This window comes from Amphiprion ocellaris, chromosome 16, assembly GCF_022539595.1.
Source record: "Amphiprion ocellaris isolate individual 3 ecotype Okinawa chromosome 16, ASM2253959v1, whole genome shotgun sequence".
NCBI classification, from domain to species: domain Eukaryota; kingdom Metazoa; phylum Chordata; class Actinopteri; family Pomacentridae; genus Amphiprion; species Amphiprion ocellaris.
In genome coordinates, this window is record NC_072781.1 from 11,757,175 (window position 1) to 11,779,768 (window position 22,594).

Here is a 22,594-nt window from a genome sequence, read left to right on the forward strand (position 1 = left end):
TTCAGTAAAAAAAAAAATCAAACAAACAGCCCACTGCTCTTGTGGTTGATTTCCATTCTGTAATGAACTTGTCTTGTTTGTTTTGTTTGCAAGAACTAGTGATTTACGAATCCACTGAGGTTAGAGTTACCAAAGTATACTTAATTGCTCCCACACGACTAACAGAGAACATATCAACGATCTACTTTCTTATTTTTAGGTCTTTTGTGCAGTTTTCTTACAGCTCTTTGTGATGAGAAACAGCCAAAGCATTTTGTCTGACTGAGAATCACCAACAATAAAGACAAACATGTTTTTCAGTGAAAATTCATCTTTATTGATACCATACATGAATTATCAATGACAGAAACCTGGCAAAAAAATATAGATATAAAATCACCCCTATGATGAGGTGCTACAAGAGCCAGCTATGGGTGCACTGCCATTTCATCTCTGTCTCACACACCCTTATATTTCCCAAATTATGTCAACTTAGGAAACGCATTGTGTCGATAAGTTGCCCCTAGATTCAACTCCGAGTCTGCCCGCTGAACTGATACACCACAAAAGTAGACTAGGGGTGCTGGAGACAATGAATAAGGATTTAAACACAACGGCCTGCAGCTCAGTGCGGATTTACAGATGGCATTTCTGCCAGGTATAATGATGGAGGAATTTCTGACAGGCTGCTCAGTCTGGTGCTGAGAGACCCCTAGTGGCAGAGTCAGGAAATTACCATCAAGTATCTGATCAGCTGAGTGGCATTAGAGTGCTGCCGAGTTAGGCTTTTTTTCTTTAATTCTACTGTATGCAGGAAATTCTGATACAGCAGCTTCTATTTTCCCGTTAATTAAATATCCATCACACGCAGATTTGAAATTTATCTGAAAAATAGCACAAAGAGCAAAACGATAATCACCACATCATTGAAGATCAAGGTGAATTTCAGTAAATTTCATAAAACTGCACCATTATGGCACATTTTTAGCATATGAGGCAGAAAAACAGACAAATTACAGCTTGACAGATTCTCTAAATGTGGTTATTTACTGGTTTTCAAGCATCTGATGAGCATAAAATGCCTCCTTCATGATCACAAGTGATAGACAATCCTGTATTAGCATTAACAGACTGAGCAGCGCCATAAATTCCTCCATATATTGTCATGAATATTGTACAGGTGATTTGGACCTAAACAGAATGTCAGTACATAGAAAAATAAATACAGTTTGCTAAAATGAGGGCAAAATTCTTTTATCAGTGATTGTACCATTAAAAATCACGTTTAAAAAAAACTTTTAAGAGGCTTTTCATCTCTTTACATTAGATTGAGTTTCTCATAGTTCTAAGGAGGAATACATAGAATAACTTTTACAGAAATTACTACCTAAAAATATACAAGCACAGACACAAACATGAGGAGTAAAGCCAACAAAATGATTCATCATAAAACATAAAACAGCGCCGTGTAATCAGTATAAGAATCTTTACATGTAGCTCCTTGGTCTGCAGCTTTCTTAATTGTAATTAAAAACATTTCTGGGAAACTTAAGTTAATACAAAAGTCTTTTTTTCTTATTTTACAATCCTGTCAAAATGTGTTTTTAAAATATTTTTTGAGTAGCAAATTTGAGAAGTTTTCAGTTATTATAATGTCTGAAGAGAGGACCCCAAGATAAGAGATTTCAAGACAAAGCAAACATTTCTGCGATGATAAGACGACAGATCCGAACCAGGTGCTTGATGGAAATTTAATGGGGAAATTGGTTTCCAGTGTGCTGCTTTGGACTCGCATCAAACAAGATGTAGTACCGGATTACAACACTAGCACTGATCTCCCCAGACTGTTTTAGCACTGAAGCCAATGGGCCTGATGACAGTGTGATGGCTGACACAGATGGATGACTCTATATCAAGCATAGACTTACATGAAAGTTATTACCATCACAATAAGAATGATCTAACAGCAATACTTATACACTAATATACTGCAGGTTTCAGATGTTTTACAGTTCTTACATTAGCAATAATAGAAAAGAAAAAAAATACACCGTCAATTCATAAGAAAAATAGATTGCCGTTAATAGTGGAAAACAGTGCAAAGAATATTCTGGGGTGTTTTTGTTTGCTTGCTTGTCTGTTTATTTTTAGAAATTGTTTACAAAAATAAAAAACAAAATCAAAACAAGTCTAAAACATAGAAAATAAAAACACACTTCTGTAGCGTCTGGTGCTCTGGTCCAGACATGCTGCGTACCGCCTCTCTCCAGTACCTCAATGCTTTATGCTGAAGGTGTGGGTGACTGTGTGTGTGTGTGGGTGACTGTGTCTGTCTGTGTGTGTGTGTGTGTGTGTGTGTGTGTGTGTGTGTGTTAGTGTGTGCACTGGTCTGGGTGTGTGTGTCAGTGTTTGTGTGTGTGTGTTTAACATTTAGCGTAGTGGTTCTCAACTCCGGTCCTCAAGCTCCGGCACTGTACAGGTTTTTGTTCCAACCAGGTCCTACAAAAACAAATAATTGAGTTTTTAAAAACCGAACGTTGAATTTTGATACTAAGAGTGCACACAGTTTTCTGCAGCCTGCAAAAAAATATGTTAAATAAAAGCTAAGCATTTCTTCCCTGTGATATGAGCACAACAGAAACACCGAGGTGCGTCGTCAAGGTAAACGCACGCCTGAGAGACCCGAGGTTGGAACAAGAACCCACTGACATGGTCGCCATGGCGAGCACTCGGACAACAGGAAGCGCCAACTTTGGCTCAAACACCGTGGTGAGCGATGATGGGGGTAAACACACACGCACACACACCGCCACCCCGCCAGTCTCACCACCACACCTCTAGGAGGCCGGACTGGAGCCGAGCACACAAGGGCCAAGGCTGAGCACCACTGATCATGTGCAACAATGTGACGGAGCGAGAGTGGGATTCTTCTGAACTTCCCTTCATGTGACAGCAATAATCTATCAGTCCATCAGCTGGTATCCCTTTCCCTAACCGCTCTGCCTTCATAAGAACATAACGAAACAAAACAAACAAAAATTAACTGAACACAAGTGCTCGAGGCCACCCTCCCTGACTCCTCTTGCTAGTGCGTTGGCTCAGGTGGATCCCAGTAGGTTTTAAGCACTGAAAAAAGGGGCTGGCTGGGACCTCAGCAGTCTACTGGGATGACTGGGAGTTGTCATTCTTGCTCTCCTGACTGGAGGGGGCTTTGTTGTTCCAGGGCGAGTGTGCCCCCAGTGCAGGCGAGCTGTGGAAACTGTCCTCATCCTCCAGGCCATTCGCCCCATCGTACTGCGTGTTCTCCAGCCGCGTGATCAGACGCTCGTCCTCGTCACCAAACTCCCCTCCCATCAGAGTGGGCTCTCCCACCATCATCACATCCTAAAGGGGACAGCAAGGGCCGGTACATATTATCCCCATAATACAGGGGGGTGCGCGGAATGACTGGCTGCACGGACGGGTTGCTAACTCTGTTGGTTTTTTTGGCATATCGTCAAGGTGCAATCTAACTGGGTCCAACACTTGTGTTACAAATGAATCTTAACTAATGAAATGCATTATAATTCATATAAGGTGAGTTTTGGGGACCAAGAGACCTCAAGTAATATAATCCTGAGATATCTGTGTCCTCGCTTCTGAACTCAATCACTGTGTTATCAGGGCGTCTACCCCGAAGGTTCAGCAGTCCATGTGGCCCTGACTCCCTGCCCCCGTTCCAAGAACCAGGGTGAAGAGGCCCTTCCTACTGGCCAGCAGTGGGCATCCCTGATCCTTGAGTGCTGCATCACAGGGGTTTTCATTCCACCTCGGGTCTCGTTCGCTCAATCAAGCAACCAAGTAAGCAAAGACAGCAGTGCTGTGTGAATCATGTGCTCTGATAGACTCAGTGGTAACTCTAAGACCAAGTTTATACAGCAGATTTAGAGAGAAAACCTATCTGTCCCACTGGAAATCAGAGCAAGGTAACCCTCCCCCATGGCCCCAAAATATATTAAGCACTACTCAGAGTCAGAGGTCACTTGTACCTCCTCTATAAAAACCCATTAACCTGTTGCCCTAGAGGACCAGGGACTGCCCATCACTGGTTCACATGAAGGGATCTACTAACTGCATCTACTCATCCTCTATAGAATTACAGAAACCAGCCCTTATCCTCCCCTCCCCACCTAAGTAGAACCTCCACCTCCAGAAGCCTCCCTAAGCTAACTATCCTGACCCGCTGTTACACCTACTCCTAAACAGACTAACCACCCCAGCTCCCACCCTCTACACCCCCAAATAACTTTCTAACCTCCTTGTCTTTCTTTCTAAACCTTCCACCCTCTGTCTTATTCTCCAGTGCCTTGCTCAGCTGAAGCTGGGAGGTTCAGAAAGAGGTCAAGTAGATGTAATGCTTACAGGTACCTGGCTGGAGAGTGAAAAGCTGTTGGCTGGACTCTTCTTTTTGCTGTTACTGTTGTTATTGCTGCCTCCGCCGGAGCTCACGGTGCTTCCACCGGACACCTTCCTTTTCCGCCGCTTGTTTGGAGCTTGTCTGGCTGGCTCAGCTGCAAACAGAGAAAGGGGGAAGATGTGTTTCATAATCAAGTGTTTAAATCTCTATAAATCTGCAGTTTCTAGGTCATCTGCAGATAAGAAACTCTAATGCAACTGCAGCTGTATTTGTTTGTAGGAACACGACAGCTTAAAGAACTTAAAGGAAACTCTGCAGTAGATGTCACTAGCAATTTTAAAGGCATTACCTGGAGGTGCTACCATTCTTTGCCACTTCTGGAAGAGGCAGGTCTTCAGGCAGTCTCTGGGGCTCAAGCTATAGGTCTTATGCCTGGACATCAACTCCTGCATGGGCTCCAATATCACACATAGCTTAAAAGAAGACAAAGAGAACAATACATGAAGGAATATTAGCAGGTTGTTTATGTGTAGTTAAGTTTAATTCAGCGACTGATTAAAAAAAAAAAAACTCTTTTCAGCTGCTATGAGTAAAATGTACTTACACGGAGGTAGTTGAGCGTGGAATTAGACAGCCCACATCTGGTGATATTTTTAGCCAGCTGATCGAGCATCTGGGGATCCTGGATGAAGGGGTTAGAAACGTGTGATGAGTAAGTGTATGTACTGTATGCAAATTTGTCTGTGAGTGTGTGATTTTTTATTTTTTTTACTCTGTAACCCACATGCATAGCCAAAATGCTCCTTGGTAGGACTTCTCTGTGTTGCCTGATGCTGAAATGCCACGTCTTGATCCGCATCATGTCGTCAAACATGAACTCTAGATACAAACGGCCCTCAACACAAACCTAGTCCACAGGAAAGAGGTCACAGGTCAGACGTCAACAAGTAATAGAAAAGTGATGGTAAGATGTACATTTCTTATCCGTCATGAGATTGACACAGGTAACTATACCTGTGTGAACATAGGTTTGCCATTCTGGGTCACCATGGTGCACTGATCGCAGTCGAGAGACACAAAGTTACTGTGGAAGGACTCCTTCGGATGCTTCAAAACATAGAAGAGCTCTGTGGCACCCCCCTCAAAAATGCTTCTAAAGTATCGAGGAATCAACGTCCTGCCGATAGCTGCAGGCAAAATGACAAATAAATTAAACTTCAATCACCCACATAATAAAAACATATGGAAATTCGAGTGTGAGATATACATTATACGCGATGCTTTACCCAAACAAAAACAGCCGAATTAATATTTGCAATTAGAAAATGAAAATTCTCTCTTACTATATCGTTTGGGACCATCTTCAAGACAGAAAGTGATGGTAAGCATGGCGTCATCTTCAAAAAACTCTGTGGTGAAGGCATCCCACCAGAGATTATCACAGTCCTGCAAGAAGAGCAAGAACCATTCCTCTCAGTTTTCATTTCCATTTCGTAATATGTGCAATCCAAAAGTTTGTTAATTTGATGCACATTCATTAGAAAGAATGTGCTGTTGACTAGAAAGAGGCGAGGAAGCTACATAAGATCAAACACATAAAAAAAAACCCACCATGAATATAGATAAACTGCTGAAAAGGAAGAAGTGGTGATTGTTATTTCCTCAAATGTACCACTTCTTCAACCTTTATAATATGATCAAGACAACATTTGTGTGTGTAAACCAGTAGAAGTACTCAGATTACATGAGAGCTCATTGGTTCTAAACATTTATTTAAAATGTTTGGTTACTGGTTCAATGAAGAAAAGCAATTTAAACTGAAAGGTAAGGGGATGAATTTTCAAAATAAACGCATACTGCAATTTGGACATTGCTGGATGCAAAACTGAACTGTCGTTAAATTTCCTCTGATGTGCAAAGGTTAGCTTGCATGTATTTGCATGTATGGCTCATAGTTGCTACTCGTTTGCACGTTTCTGCATGCAAACAGTTGGCACTCAAATTACATTTTAGCCAGGTTGATCAGATAATCCTATTACAGCTTGAATGTAAATTAAGTCAGTGAGCTCTCTGGCTTAATTTCCCACAAAATCTCTAGCACCATTAGTTATACATAAACAGCTGCTGGAAGGGAAATCTGAAAACACAGACACAGTTGTTACGCGCTGCAGAATGAAGCATTATGCGTGAATATGAAACGCTGATTATGCCTTGCGATACAGCAACAGTTTGGTGTTGAGTTCTAATTAAGAAGTGACTCTCACCTCTGTCCAGTTCTGTAATCTTTTGTTCAGCTCATATATCCGATAATCTGTCTGGTTCCCATACGGTGTGGGTCTCCTGAAACAGAAAACAGGGGCAATTCATCACTCTGCGCTTGGAGCTGCTTCAGTGGATTTCTACTCCCACAGTGAAAACAAATGCCATAAGCCAAGAGCAGCCTAAAACTAAAGTTAACTAAATGCTAATTTTATGCTGAAGTTTTTACGTAAATGGAGACAAAACACTATGAACATTTAACAAATGATTTGTGACTTCGAACAAACCACAACTGTGTGTGAATGATTCAAGTGTCAGTGTACTCACCCCATTCCAGGCTCCATGTATGAGGGGGGGTACATGGGTGTGGGCCTGCAAGGGAATAATTACAGAGGCAATTATTGATTTCAAGGCTTTGTTACTCTTACATGACTAACACAGAGCTTCAGATAACCCACAACACAAAAGAACAGAGAGGCGTAGGAAAAAGCTTTAAATATTTAGTGCTTGAAGCAAACAAGTGTACATTTAACAATCAGGGCGACACTAGATGTTAGCCTTTTAGTTAAATGCAGCCTTTAAAAGCCACACATTTATGACCAATCTGCTTCTGTATGGTCTCATTTGATTTTATTCCAGTATCACTATCAAAGGCAGGGTGTTCAGACAGTTCTGTCCAATAAATGCATTTATTAAACACGCGAAATACAGACCATAAAACAGAAATATAGGTTTTTATTTAAAAACACAATCTAAAAATACAAGAATACGCATGTATTCTTCAGTAGACATATTGAGGTTAAAACATATAATGACATAATCAAAATTTACGGCTCACTACACATCATTAAAACTAGTAATTGACAGGCTTTATTGATCGATTCCATGCAGGAAATGCCCTACTTTTAGACATATTTTGCTTTCGACAGAACATCCTTCGACAGAAAAACCCAGACCTACCCCACATCTCTGTCCAGCATAGCGCCTGGGTGGAAGGGGGGAAAGCTGCCGCCGTTGGGGGGCTCCTTAGGAGAGTACAGCTTGAATGACTTTGACGAACAGCCTGCACAAAAACCCAGGGCAGAGGAGGAGGAGGGAAAAAAAAGAGCAGAGAATTAAAAGAGATTTAGATTACTTTGGATTTAGCTCATTCAAATCACAGCATCATCTAAGCAATCTAGTGTTGGACGATTTTGTTGAGATTTGCTGAAATAAAAGCATGCTGCCAAAACAATTTCCTGCTGCTTTCATTATCTAATGCGTCTTCAATCTGCTAAATGGACGAGAAAACAAATCATAGTGAAGGAAATAATGCAGCACTGTTTATTAGCCTGCAGAAATCTGAAAAAACAATCAGGGAAATGGAGGGATGCAAGAAGAAAAAAAGGTCTGGCATGTTCTTTGTGTTTTTGTACCACTTGTATTATAACAGGGAACCCTCTTCTCTGCATACAGCCCCATGTGATCCAAACCATGCTCAGCACTGTGTGTGTTTGTCTCCCCCTCTAGTTGCCTCTTCTACCCATCCCCCAACTCCATATCCTGGCTGTTGTTAACCCTTGTCTGCCCAGATAATTCATTCATGCTTAAAGAACTCTGGGTGCTGACAAAACATCCAATCTGGCAAAACACAAACAGCACCAACATGTAATTAAGTCTGACCAAAGACATTTTATTCACAAGCAGACGAAGGTAGACTTGAGATGTTACGGGAAGAACCGCCAGTGGAAATTTGACCCAGACTGGCCAATCACCACTACTCTCCTGTTACCTCTACTTTCTAACACAGAAAAATGTGAAGCTAACAAGAGGAACTGAAAGCATGTGGTGTTGCTACATTCACAATCCAATAAGCAGATATCAGCAACATCGAGGTAAAAGCAATTCATGTTTGTTCCTGCAGCTGCACACTTAATGTTTATGCAAGCTGTGTTTTTGAATGTGGCGTTCCCAAACAGGCACCTGAAGGCAACATAATGTTAATCTGACTTAATGTATACCCAACAGTCGGTCACTGTAAACTCAGCATATGAAAGGCTGACTGTACCTAATTAAAACCAGCAGGGGGAGAAACATGGACTCCCAACATGGACCACTCTAAATGCAGGACCAGACCTTACAGGAAGGTAATATTAATATATTCACATCAATTTTAGTGAACTAATGGGAGTCCCGCAGGCAGACTACTGCACAAACAGTGGTGATTAAAATCGAGACAAATACAAATAGATAAAGAATCACAACCTTTTCTTTTTTTTCCCCAAGAACAACTGCAACTCCTCCTTCATTCACTTCCAGTCTTTCTTCATTGCTTCTGTATACCCAGGAGAGTCATGGCAGGTCACCTTCTCCTCCCCATTACTATGAGGGTGAACCTGCTGTGTGGCACCCAACAATGCTTTTCTATGCATTACCTCTGACCTATACACCCACCCACCTCCCAACACCAGCCATTAGCCCCACACCACACTCAGCCCCATATAAGTCTTTGTTTAATCTGATGCTGATCCACCAGCGATGTGCAAAACACAATTTCCACTGCAACGGATGATTCTTTCATTGTGAAACATGTTCATAATAACAATGTTCGCTGTGAATTTAACAGAGGGTATCTAATTTTTTTGATATACAATTACTACATTTTATGAAGCAAAGCTGCTCTCTGCAAAAAAATAAAATGCTGACATAAATTATACTGGCATGTAATAAACACCAACACGTACCCTTTAAACAGGCCCAGTTGCCAACATTAAACCAATGTAAAAATGTTGATTACAGGACTAAGCCTCACAGAAGCATGTATCCAATTACAAGTGCTCAACCCAAACATAACATCGTAATTAAAGACGGGATCAGTCAGTGAAGCAATCTCAGTTAAGGTCCACATGACAAACAGAGATGAATGAGTCCAGCCTTTAAACATCCTTCAACAGAGGAACCTGATTAAGATAGGATGAGAGCTCATGATGCACAAGCGCTCCAACAAAGGTTAATTTTACATAACGACACTTTGGTGCAGTTTAGTCCGCCCCAACTGTCCATTGCAAACAATAGAGCTGCATCCAGATAATGGCCCACAGCCAATAAAACATCCGAAGCTATGTGCAAACACTCCCAGCACACTTGCAATGCACACTGGGTGTCCCCCTATTCCTCCGTGTGTGAGCATGTACTGTGAACATTTAAAAATGAGCTACCATTCACTTTACCAGCAGGGACCAGGCGTGAACTGAGCCGCAGGGCCGCATTCATTTACACAAGACGGATGCCATTGCTAAGCTATTAACCCAGTTGCTAAATTACCAACATGCCCGCCGCTCACTTCTAACTCACACGGCTTGTTTACAACCGGTTTCGGCGGTTTACTGTGAACCAGTGGCGTGGCTGACGTGTGTAACATTTGAGTTACCTGCAGAGAAACGTCCACCGAAACGCGGTGTCGCTCAACACCTCGGCTCGGTGCTTGTAGCCAGCTAGCCTCGCTGCTAGCCAGAGCGGCAGGACGGGGAGAGCTCCAGCGCCGACCGCCGATATTTCACTCCTGCGATCCGAAACAAGGCGGCAAGCGACGGGAAGTGAAACGCGTCGGCTAGTTGCCCCGGTTCCGCTCAATTTGCAATTCCCAGCTACGCGTTTTAAATGTCATTTGCGAAGAGGACGGGGCTACCTATGTTCCACTATTATAGGACCCTTTGTTCATGCCAGCCGAGACACGAACAAACAAAGGCCCCGCCTCCTCCAGGCTCCTCCGCCCATCAGACACACAGGCCGGGACAAAAACAGGCCTCCCTCCCTCTCAGCGGCCCCCAATTTGTCTTGTCCGGGACCCATCAGTGGACCAGCGGCCCCCAGTGTGACACAAGGTGGGTCTCCATTGTGAGGAACAAGCCCCATTACAGACAGTTAATCCTATTCCACAGTCTGACAGCAACATGTACAGTCAGTACCAATAGTCAAAACTAAACGGCTTTATGTTTTCATCACTGCGCCATTCTAACAGATAGAAGATGTTCTTAATGTCTGAAAATCTGTATGCATATTTCCACAAAACTTATCCTCACTAAATTTAGGTTTAAACACTATTTGTCTGCACAGTCTGAGTTGGAAATGATAAACTGGTAGGTCAGTCTTAAGGGATGAATCTCATTTAATTGCTGCAAGTCTTGCACAAACATAGTGTCCTCAGATTTAAGCAGCACTGAGAAGTAGGATTTGCGATAAAGACAGTCTATATATGTGTCATAATAAAATTGGATGTCTGAAATATATTTCACCAGATTATATTAAATAATATAGAAACTCTGAGACTTAAAGTATACACTCTCCTGGTTCCAAAGGCCTAGATTTGGGAAATCTGTATTAGATGTGCTTTCCCTCAGATATGCTATCTTTTTTCCCCAATTAATTTCAGACATGCCACAGTACCATACAGGCAAAGCATAAAATAAATACACAATTTAAAAAAGAGCAGACTGAAGTTCAACTTATTAGTTCCTACCCACTACATATCTGTACATCTCATATGTTATATTACATCAAACTTTGTACTTTTATACCTCTTTAGAAACTCCAGAACACATTAACTTTTCCACATTATTATATTTTTCAATTATTTTTTAAATTGTTTTACAACTATGATCATTCTGAGATCATCAATCAGACAGATCCATAAATTTACCCTACAAACTGATGCGAGCAAATGGCTTTTTAAATTGAAAATATCCTCTTTATTCATAATTAGCAATTTTACTTCTGAACAGTTGTTGTATGTTATTAGGTAGTAAGTCTTTGCTTGTTCTGAACATTATTTGAGGAGCTCTAAATGTAACTTAATCAATACATTTCTGAGTATTTGCTTCGGAAAACAATGTTAGTGTGCTCATTATACCAAACATTATGTACTATCCTTACAGCTTTTTTTGGTAATATGTTTATTGGATGTAATGTATTATATGTGTTACCTTCAGGTATCACCCAACTAAAATTAGTTTGGGGTAGTTTAAATTAGTTTGCCAGCTGTCCTCAGGGAAGATAACATTTTATCTTTCCCCCTTAACTAGTGCTATGTGAAAGTTTTCTATTTTCTTTGTGCTTGTTTGTCATCTCAGAAAGAAATGAAAGGTTACAAAAATGTCAGCACTTTTTATTAGTAATAAATAAAAGATGAAATTGAAATATGATGAATATATTTCTATGCAATGGAGTTTGAAAAGTCCTGTGTTCAACCATGGATCTAAAACCGGCACAATTATGTGTATAGATATAGAGATAAGCTGGCGTGTATAGATTTATACAGTATATATAGATGTCTAGCTATTAAGATGTATTACATATGAAGTCTTATTTTGCTGGGGCTGCTGGAACTATGCAGAGTCTATCCTGACCTTTACAACAGTAAAATGAAAAAAAACATATCTTTGATTTCCATATTCTTTATTAAATCCAAGGAATGTGACTCAAATGCTCTGTTTATACTGTTCAGAAGTTTTAATTTAAGCCAACTTTGTAAAGGCTTATTAAAAATGATTGACTTGGCTGATGACTCACATCTTTAGGAGCACAGCATTGAGCCTGCCATAGCCTCAGATTATGTAAGGGTATAATCTGCAGCCTCACTTTTAATCAATAACCGCTCTAATGTTTACAAGCAATATATCTGAAGGTTAGAGAACCTTTTGTGGTCTTAAAGTGCATTTAAAGCTCATTTGAGGCTTTCACTTGAGTTCCCAGTCAGTTTGTAGAATTTATACAAGCCAATCGAGAGAAGTGAAGCAATGCATTTCATTGATATGGTAAATATATCTGACCCACTCTAGTCCCTCTTACTGCATAAACCCTACATCATGCATAGAGCAAAGATAGAAATTTGTATGCCAGTTTGAGCCCCACTCTGCAAATTACACATTTTGGTGAGTTTAGAAGTGAAAAGAAGTAAATATAACTACTGCTGAAAGCAGACATTCAAAAGGATTGCTTAGAAATCAGCAGCATATGTGCTTTGCTAAGGGGTGCAGAAATGTTTGCATGAGACTGTACAGAATCAAAACTAAAAACATACATAGACTGAAAAGATGTAGTCAATTCTTGTCAAGATAATGCTGTTAATCTAATAGTTATCCTGCATCATTTGGATGAAGGGATACAACTCAAAATATTATTCAAAGGTAAAGTAAACGGGGCCGCATTTAGAGTGCTGATTTTGTAGTTTTGACCAAAAATAAGAGACTGAAAGACTAAAGCCTTTAGTTATAAGGTAGGTTCAACTGTAAGATCTCTTGTTGAATAAATTGATGCCTGCAGTCTGTTTGGTGTGAATGGACGCAGACAAGGAGAGATGTGAAAGAACAACATCTCCCTCTGCTGGCCAATGCTGAAAACATTTTCATTGTGCCTTAGATTGGAATCAAGCAGAATACAATAGAATGAACTTCCGATCAAAGTTGAATTAAACTTAAACAGCTAACATATTGTTTTCCTATTAATCTTTCATTTTATCATATAGTGAAATCTTTATTTTTGTGCCTATTCTATAATTATAAAAGTCAATAGTTTTTTCATGCACAATAATGCTTTTATGTCAGGTCTAGGGCATCTAAATGCAGTCTGCTTTACATACAGAAATAAAACCAATAAACATGGACCAAATGGTACTGTGGATCATACGGCACAAAAAATGGGATATCGCAGGCATTGCTGTGGGAGTGCTTCTGTACCGAGGATTGAATCCCATTTCATCTGTATTCAGTAAGAGTCACATTTAGTACACACATTCACCGAGTACCTGGCAAGAAGGGCTGGTAGGCAGCGATAACATTAAAAGCAGAATACACGACTACTAAGTCCTATTTTAGTCACCGGAAAACCGGTCTTGTACTCCACAAGATCTGATGTACCGTCTTGTATTTATAGATCCCTCACTCCCAAGGCCACTTTACACATGTACTGTTTTATGCAGAGATGGGCTACACTGAATTCAGACTGTACTGCCACCCATGCGCTGTCATGGAAAATAATAGTGTGGTTGCCAAGATAGTAAAATATAAAATCAATCAGACTTTTAATTATGTGGTTTATTAGTCAAATGCTGGTTCATCAGAGGAAGCTGACCTTGATAAACATAATGAGGTCATGATACGAGCCACATGTCAACACGGCTTGAAAACATTTTCCAAAGCCTTCAGACGTGTTGTGTCTTTACAAAAGTGTTTGACAAAGGCAGTGAAGCAGCTTTGTGTAAATCTGAAACAGGATGTTCAGATCCCTGTTGCTGCTTTGCAAGACACCACAGTGGAAGCACAAACCTGTCAGGGAAACTGTTGTGACACCTGACTGGTAGTGATAGCAACAAGGCAGCAGACAGGACTAACACAGGCTGCACTCGGAGGACGCAACTGTGGCTTGACAAGAGGAAGTTAAATAGCACGTGTTAAATCAGAGATAAAAAAATGGGAAAAAAAAGCAGAATGTGTGTGTGAGAAGGCTGGTGTTGTAGACACTTGCAGTAACAGATCACTGATCTGCATCCAGACAGAATTAGCCAATCCCTTACAAACAGGATTGTTGTTGACACATGGGATTTGTTGCAGTTTAAATTGTAGGTTTATTGCTGCACCAAATACTTTTTAAGCATGCACTTGCAATTCTGCACAGTGTAATCCTAATGTCTCTTTTTAAATTGAACAACAGAGACAGACTGTAGTAAAGATGTTATTTAGAGACTAATTATGGAGCCGCACCGCAGATGTATGAAAAATAACATCGTGATACTGGAATACATAACACAAAGCCTTTAAATAACAGTTATCACGCCTCAAATGTAAATTCTACAAGCCAATTCAACCCCTTTTCAGTTTAGGGAGACACTTTGCTGATTTTACTGCTCTAAATCCCCAGCAGCAGCACATATTTTCTGCTTTATGGCAGAAATCCCTTGAGCAGTCTCAAAATTTCCACGACTTACATATGTTTGATCCCATGTACAGTGTGCCATTCACTGTTCATATGCACAATTTATCTTTGACACCAACCAGGCTGTGAAATACAAGATATAAGAGACAAATATAAATCCAGTTGATAACATTAACACACTATTCCTGAGGATTAAACAGTCTCAAGCCCACACACTTATACGTACACAAGTGGCACAAAGATACAGTTTTCAGACAACACTGCAGCTGTCCTCACACCTTTTGTTTCCAGGACAGCTTCCTTTCATTCTGAACACTGCCTCCGTCACCTTCTGTGCACCAAACCTGCTTTTATGTTTTTAAGACTCTGCAGCTTGTATATCTCTCACAAATACAGGTGTGCTTTGATAGGCAATCGTTTTCTTCTCAGGCGTTTTAGTTTCCTGCCCATCCTCCCCCTCCTCTCGAGCTGCGTGGCACATGCCAGCTTTCTATTGCCATCCTGTCGGCCTGCAGCAGATGTGACATCACTACAGCTCATCTCCACTCTGCAACCTCCCCCCCCTCCTCATTTCTCTGACTCCCCAGCATCTCTGTCTCCCACGCATTCCATCTTTCTCTCTGCCTCTGCACACACAGCCATTTTGATCTAGCAAACAAGATCTGAGAGACTCAACCAGGGTAGAGAGAGGAGGGGAAGAGAAAAAGTGAAGAACTGAGGATGAAAAGAAAGAGAGGCACACGCTTTCAGTGCAGTGAGATAAAGCTGAGGCAGTCGTGTTGTTGTGTAACAGTCATAAAAAAAAAAGAAAAAAAAAACCCTGGCTGTTTGGCTGCCATCTTGGCTCTGCTTTAAGTCACTTTTTCTCCAATCAGGAACCATGTGACTTTCTGCATGAGGTAGCACCACTGTTACTGCAAAAGGCAGTCAGTGAGGGATGAAGGAGTGACAGAGAAGGAGAGAAAGAGGGGGAGAGGGTGAAAGAGGAAGAGGGGGGAGAGAGTGAGATGAGGAAGGCAGAAATGGGAGGGAGGGGTTAGAGTGAGATGGGTGAGAGACGGAGAGAGTGGTGAGCAAAGGGGAGCGCATGCTTGAGTGGGTGCATGTGAGAATGGGGAGGGGGGTATCTTCAGCTCACAGGCAATCTATTTTTACCATTTAGCCTGAATAAAGGATGTGATTGGCTCCACTGTGTTAGGACGAATCTCCTTCATGCCGGGAACAAAGCCTTAAAAAGGCTGATTCACAGCAAAGTCACAACAACGGCAGGATGTCACAGGGTTGTCAGTGAACTAGACACACAGGAGAAAGTCTGTTCTTTATTACATTATCCTCCATGCATATATGCTTAGTCGAAATTCTTCTATTATATAATATTCTAACCCAATAACCAAACAAAGACAACCACGACCAGATGAAAGCGAAAGTGACGTTCAGCCAAGAGAGGATTTGTTTTTACAATACAGATTCGCACACAAACCATGAGGAGGATCTTCCATCCACCATCATACAAGAATGTAAACAAACCAGCCTTCGAGCATAATGATTTACAGCACACGCACAGGGAGGGAGAGCGAAACTGCACACCAGTGTTGATCAATGCTGTTCTGTGGTTATCTGTGAGATCTACTAGTCTGAACTTGTCCCAGCGGGCTCCTCATGAAGGTGCACATGTGCACGAGTGTTCAAACGCGCTGTGTCTTTGCAAGCAAGCAGGAGTACAGCTTGGTAAGCCTGTGATTGTTCGAATATTGGTACACAGCATCCAGATGGCAGATCTTTCCAGTGGACCTCATACTCTGTACATCCTTCAGAAACATGTGGATGTCATTAAAAGTTTCTGCTCCACGGTAAAGTCGGTCAGCAGGGGGAGCGAAGGAGGTAGAGATACTGAGAAACTACAAGAGGGAGTGAGGAAGCCAGATAGTGGAGAAAAAGGAAAGATGTGAGAGGAGAACATCAAGCAGAGGCCTCATATTATTCCATCTGATAGCCCATTGCCAATGAATCAGAGCAGCCCCATTAAAATGATACTGACACCCTAATTCAATCTGCCCTCTCTGAGATCCCCCCGAGCAGATGCTACGATTCAATTTCTATCTGATACTCGCTCCCCTGTGCTTCACAGAGCCCGTCCCCTGGCACTGTGAGGCTTTTCACTGTGCACAAGGCAACCATCTCTGTAGCCTGCCTGCTCTCAGTGGGACAGCATTAAAGAGAAATTGCTCCAAAGTCAAAAAAAAAAAGGATCAAACACTCCATGGAGGAGAACAGATTATAAGATCTACTTGATAAAAATTGCCAAAACATTCTGCTTGCCAAAGACTGACATGTGCAGACAGACTCAGACTGTACAAGATTTCCTTCTTCTTGCTCTGATACAGCAGCACAAGAGCGAGAATACCAACAAAATTCTACACAATGGTACTAACCTCAAGAGCTTGATTTCGGAAGAAGTGTAACAGTTTGCATCAGGAAGACAAAATGCAAAGTTGCAATGACAAAGAGCTGTCTAGATTCCAAACAGTGACTTAACGCCGAGCAAATTCAACTCTCAGTTCAATCTTAAGCACCTCATTAATGGTTTAAATTCCTCAAGAGAAACCAGCTGCAAACCATGTTGCAACAAGTAAATTAATATACTTATTCCTCAGTCTGTTCTCTCTCACTAAGCAATAATTCCTACCAATGCTTTTATTTATATATATATATATATATATATATATATATATATATATATATATATATATATATATATATATATATATATATATATATATATATATATAAGAGCACAAATAATTTAAAAACAGATCTATTGTGCCCATATAAAGCAGAGAAAGAGTAAAAAGAGTCAGCAAGCAAAGTACTTATTGACATCTCAGTGTCTCTGTTTGTGGTAAAACTCCAACAGCCATTGATCTGCTGCACAGCCAGCTAGCGTGACTGAGAGGGTCTGCTGAACAACTCAATCCTAAAGTGTGGTAGCCTCAGTCTATAACCTTGTTTTAGGACATGTGTTGAGTGTGTGAGCATGGCTTCACCAACACACATCCATGCACACACAAACTCACACAGCTTGGCGCTGGCCCTGGGGGGCTTTGCAGCACTTTTACATAAGTCATCTTTCTGACAGCACCACTGAGCACAGAGACGGAGGAGGAAAGAGGGAGACGGCAGAAGAAGAGAGAGTCGGCACTCACCGGGACAAGCACAACCTCCAACAGACATCTTCTCACATGTTGGGCTCTTCTCTGAACGAAACAGCTGCACTCAGTCCACACGCTGCTCGCATGGGCTAACTCTGAGGAAAACAACACAGACAGAGGGGTGGAGAGATAAGAGGGAGTGGTACAAAGCAGGGCATGTACACCACAACTACACTCCTCTCTCTCTCTGTCAGAGGCAGGAAGTTGGCAGCGGTGCTCTAGCTGCATCATTAATAGGCATATTGCAACACAAGTGGGAGGGAAAATGAGAGAGGAGTGAAATAGGAAGAAAGAGCCTTAGCGGTATGTAAGACTGGAGAAAGTAATATGGAACGGAGCGAGGGAGTGTGTGTGAAATGGGGAATGCAGGAGGGAGGCAATTAGAGCAAAGGAGAGGAAAAAGAGAAAACGCACAAGGTGTGTGTGTGTGTGTGTGGCAGTGATGCATCGTCTATTTTTGCCCGGTGCTGCTGTGGGAGATAAACATACTCAGTAGGAGCCCAGAGGCAGAGGGTCATTACTGCCAAACAAACACACACAATCACACAGAGGCACACTAACTCACACACCATGCCTCATGTATGACAGACTTCCATCTCTCTTTCTGTCTCCCCTTCCTTCCTTCTATTTTTCTGCTGCAGAGAGAACACTGGTGTTAATCACTACAGACAGTATCGATTAAAAATGCAAAGCCCACCTGGAGCGCAGGGACACTGGAGACCCATGGGAGGCAGGAAGAGCGTGCACGTACTAATGTGCGCACTCTCACAACCAACAAGCTCCATGTAAACAGTCTGACTCGACTGCAGACGTCTACCCACCAGCCTCTGCCTTGTCTCTCTCTTTTCGGCTTTTTTTCCCCCCTACCGCTTTTTAATCTCACTTCACTCTGTCAATTTAATCTCCTCGCCCTGTTGATATTACCTCAGCCTTTCTGCAGCGTGATGTGGCTTGATGTGATTGTGTTTCATTTCCTTTCCCTCCTCCACTTCTCTGGTTTCCCTTCCCCTTCATCCCATAACTTCTCTTGGCTCAAGACTGCCTGTTCTCCGAGCCAATAATCTCCTAATCTGACACTTCACTGCATAAACACACAGGCACATAACTGACTCCCATTAGTTGACATCTTTGTTGCTCATGCTCCTGATCCTGTCAGGTGGATAACAGACAGTTCTGTATCACTGAGTTATTGTGACAGAATAAAGGGAAAAGTAAAGAACGCAGTTAAGGGAAATACATACTGAGTCTTAAATAGTAGTCAAACATACAGTACAGTTTAGTATATAAAAACTGTGGGGAAGCGCTCAAAAAATAAGATTTCATTAAAACATACATTCACATATTGAGTCATTTTTAAAACTTGAACACTACCAGCCAGTTTCATCCTAAACTAAAAGAAAAAGCCAATCAAGATTTCCATACAAACAAGATTTTAGTCTAACACTGCCTGACTTGTTTTCCATGTCTGAGAAACTGAGCCACATGTTGCAGTTGAGAGTGCATGAAAACTAGTGCAAAGCGTAGAGAAGTCTAAACATGGCTAGGTGCAACTGTTAGCTCTGAAGTAATGGATAAATATTTGGGAGGCAGCTAAAAGTTATGGGTCCATTCTTCCATTTCCATTGTCTTCAGGTTGCAGTGGCAGCAGGCTAAGCAGGGCATTCCAGATGTCCATCTCCCAAACAACATTTTCCAGTCCAGTTTCCAAGTCAGCCACAACAATAAAACCACTGACAGGTGGACTGAATAACACTGATCAATGCAGGGCTCTGCCAGGAAACCTTAGGTTCTGACATTCATGTTGATATTTCTTTAATACAAACCACTCATCTAAGCATTTTGCACTGTAAAAACTGCAAAGGGACATGACAAGGAACCCAAAGTGTTGACCTGGCCTCCACAGTCCCAAGATTGTAGTTCAATGAAGCATCCACAGGTTGCGTTGGAACAAGCCCAATCCAAGGAGAGCCCACAGTATCCAAAGGACACCCCAGAGGTCCTGTGTCGATGCCACAACAGTTATTTTTCTGACACAAAGGTCATCTATACAATATTAAGTAGGTGGTTTAAATCCTTTAGCTGATAAGTGAGTGTGTAAGTCAAGTGGCAAGCAAAGTTGGATGGGGTCATGGCAAGCAAAAAAAAGGGTTAAAAGCAATAAATAAATTAGTACAATCATGTACAGCTCATTTAATCTACAGGTAATTGTATGAATGCAAATTTGACAGTCATTCAATCGTATGAAAAAATGGAAGAATATCAACTATTGCACTATCCACTTTCAAATTTAATTCAAATGGACGTACTCATTTGTTTCAAATTTGTGACAGTTTGTGTCAGTAAAGGGGTACTTTGGTATAAGCAGAGCGGTGAAAAAGGTTACAACCCCCTAGTCTATTATAGCCATGTATTCCCTGCACTAACAAAGCCCCCCCCAAGTGAGTTGAAGCCCTGTTCAACAAACCTCTGATCGCTGTTTTCTGTCACTCACTACCAATATACTAACAAAAGACAAACAACTGTCTCCACTGAAACGAAAGCTGACAGGCACATTCCCCACACACCAGCTCACTGGCAGAGGCATCACAGTTAAATGTCATACACAGTGTCAGACACTGCTCTCAGGACCAAGACACAATGAACAACCCTGCGGGCCTCCTCTTCTTTTGCCTTTGCTTGTCTTCTTCCCGCTCGTTTCATTTCCCCTTCACACACACGCACACCTTTTTTTTAAAAAATCTCTTTCTGTTTTAACAAGCTCAGTGTCTTTCTCATTCCTCTCATCTCTCCCTGCTATTCTGTCAGCATTTGTTTTTTTTGTGTGTACACCCTGTAGGTCGCGATCTGCGGGTTTGACATTTACAGAAGATCCCGCCACTGTAAAAATGGTGAACAATAGAAGATATGAGCGATAGAGAAATCCCTATGCTGCAAGAGAGAGAGAGAGAGAATAAGAAGAGATCAGAGTGCAACAGAGAAAATAAAGGAGGGGGGCTATGTGAATGTGATTTGGGAAATGGCTTCTGTTTCCAGGAGTGATTAGGCTTTGAAGCTGAGCACTTCAACATTAACTGCACTGTTGGGCATGCTGTTTCTCTCCCTTTCTCACTCTCTCTCTGCGCTTCCTCTCACTCTCCTACTCCAGCAGATACAGAGATTCCCGCTCTGTCAACACATCGCTCAAAAAGCTCTCTGAGAATAATGAAGTTCCCCCTCCGTTCGCCTCCTTCCCTCCACTGTGGGAACACGCAGCAGCAGCAGTTCCATAACACTATGTGACAGACAGCAAAGTGCCTGCACACAGACAGACGCACTGACTGCTCGGCTTACTGAGGCGCACATCTCATCATGTTGTCCTCACGCAGCGGACAAACACTTGTTCAGGAGCGCTGACAGCCTCGTTTCTCTCGTAAATCCCCAACAAAATGTTTAAAAAGGCTCCTGGTGAACACATTTCTTACCACATGTGAGTTCATGCCATCAATGCTTTCCTCTCAGTCTTTTGTCTTGCAGGTGTTCTACGCTGCCACCCTCCCTCGTCCTTTCTCCACACTCTCTCACACAAACACCCGTAAATATCCTCCGTATAAACGCTTACCTTTGTCTTCCTTCTTTCTTCTCTCCCCACGCTCGCTCGAAAAAGTCCGCTCAGGTCAGCCACGCAGAGGAAACCAAGCTGGGCCAGCAGAGAGAGGAAGAGAGAGAGAGAGGAAGACTGTGATGAGCAGATGCAGATAGGAGACACAAATGGTGGTGGTGGTGGTGGTGGGAGGGGGGAGATATAGCAGTGTGCAAATTGGATGATGAGAAGGAAGGAAGGAGGGAAGGAAGGGAGGAAGGAAGAAGGAGGTGGAGGTGGAAGGAGGGGAAGGAGGGGAGGGAGGGGGAGGTTTCAGCTGCACTGGTATGAATATGACGCAGAGGCAGCAGCCAGAACCACTTCTCTTCTTCCTCTCCTCTCCCTCCATACCCACCGAGGGGAGGGGGGGGCACTGTATCCATGGCAACGGCAGAGCAGCGGTAGGTAGCAGTTAGGGAGTGTGCTGGGGCACAGTGGTGTTCCTCTCTCTGTCTCTCTCTCTCGCACAGACAAGCTCACAAGTCTTTACAGCTCCCACAGATGTACAGTACACGGCCTCTGATAGACTGGAAGAAAAAAAAGCTACAGAGGAAACACGGGGCAGCAGAGATTCATTAGGACGTGAAGGATAATGGGATGCAGACTGTTTGGGCCTGTTGGGTCTCAAGAAACTTAGGGAACAAGGAACAAGGAAGCACGGGTTTACTGTAAATGCAGGAATCAACAGCAACTGGCAGCTGTTATCACAGAGATTACTTTCATTCTTCACACTACATTAAGTGCAACACAAGGATGTTGTGAAACAGTGCAAACAGGATAACTTAATTAGATCATTCTTGTGCTATGCAGATGACAAGGAGTGATACTGATAAGAGAAACTGCAGAAGATCAGCAAACTAAACAGAGATCTCCTGGCATTCAAGTTGAAAGACAAATCCAACATACTTGGTCTGTCTTGCTCTATCTAGCCACATTTACTTATATCATTTTGTTTAAAGCTACACACATTTTTCTTATACATTTAAACTCTTAAGGAGCAGTTTGGGGTTCTGTGTATTGCTCACTGATACTAGTAGAGCTACTACAAATAAGACTGCAAACACGTCAGTCCTTTCCAAGCTACAAAACTTATAGCATGCAGTAGTTCTACATACATATATGCAAAAGGGCCTGTTGTTCATAGGAAATTGATCAGTGTGACTCAGATATGTTACCTCAGGGATTCCTGGGTCCATGCCAGAGAATATACAGCACACAGACACA

General features: G+C 42.0%; 1 protein-coding gene across 6 annotated transcripts; it reads right to left on the bottom strand.

The window, feature by feature from the left end:
• Positions 1-292: 292 nt before the first annotated feature.
• ldb1a (LIM domain binding 1a) lies at positions 293-21,607 on the bottom strand. Of its 6 annotated transcripts, none has more exons than XM_023285836.3 (12): positions 21,350-21,600; positions 17,746-17,846; positions 7,595-7,697; positions 6,962-7,006; positions 6,640-6,715; positions 5,719-5,821; positions 5,390-5,562; positions 5,160-5,282; positions 4,980-5,057; positions 4,725-4,848; positions 4,381-4,529; positions 293-2,478 (listed from the first exon to the last, which is right to left on the bottom strand). In XM_023285836.3, exons 2-12 carry the CDS (start codon positions 17,771-17,773, stop codon positions 2,425-2,427), a joined length of 1,056 nt encoding a protein of 351 aa, XP_023141604.1. In that variant the 5' UTR covers positions 17,774-17,846; positions 21,350-21,600; the 3' UTR covers positions 293-2,424. The 6 variants fall into 6 exon arrangements, with proteins under 6 accessions (XP_023141604.1, XP_023141605.1, XP_023141601.1 ...); XM_023285837.3 differs by having other exon boundaries at positions 4,387-4,529; positions 21,350-21,594; XM_023285833.3 differs by lacking the exon at positions 293-2,478 and adding an exon at positions 2,485-3,363 and having other exon boundaries at positions 21,350-21,607.
• Positions 21,608-22,594: the final 987 nt, after the last annotated feature.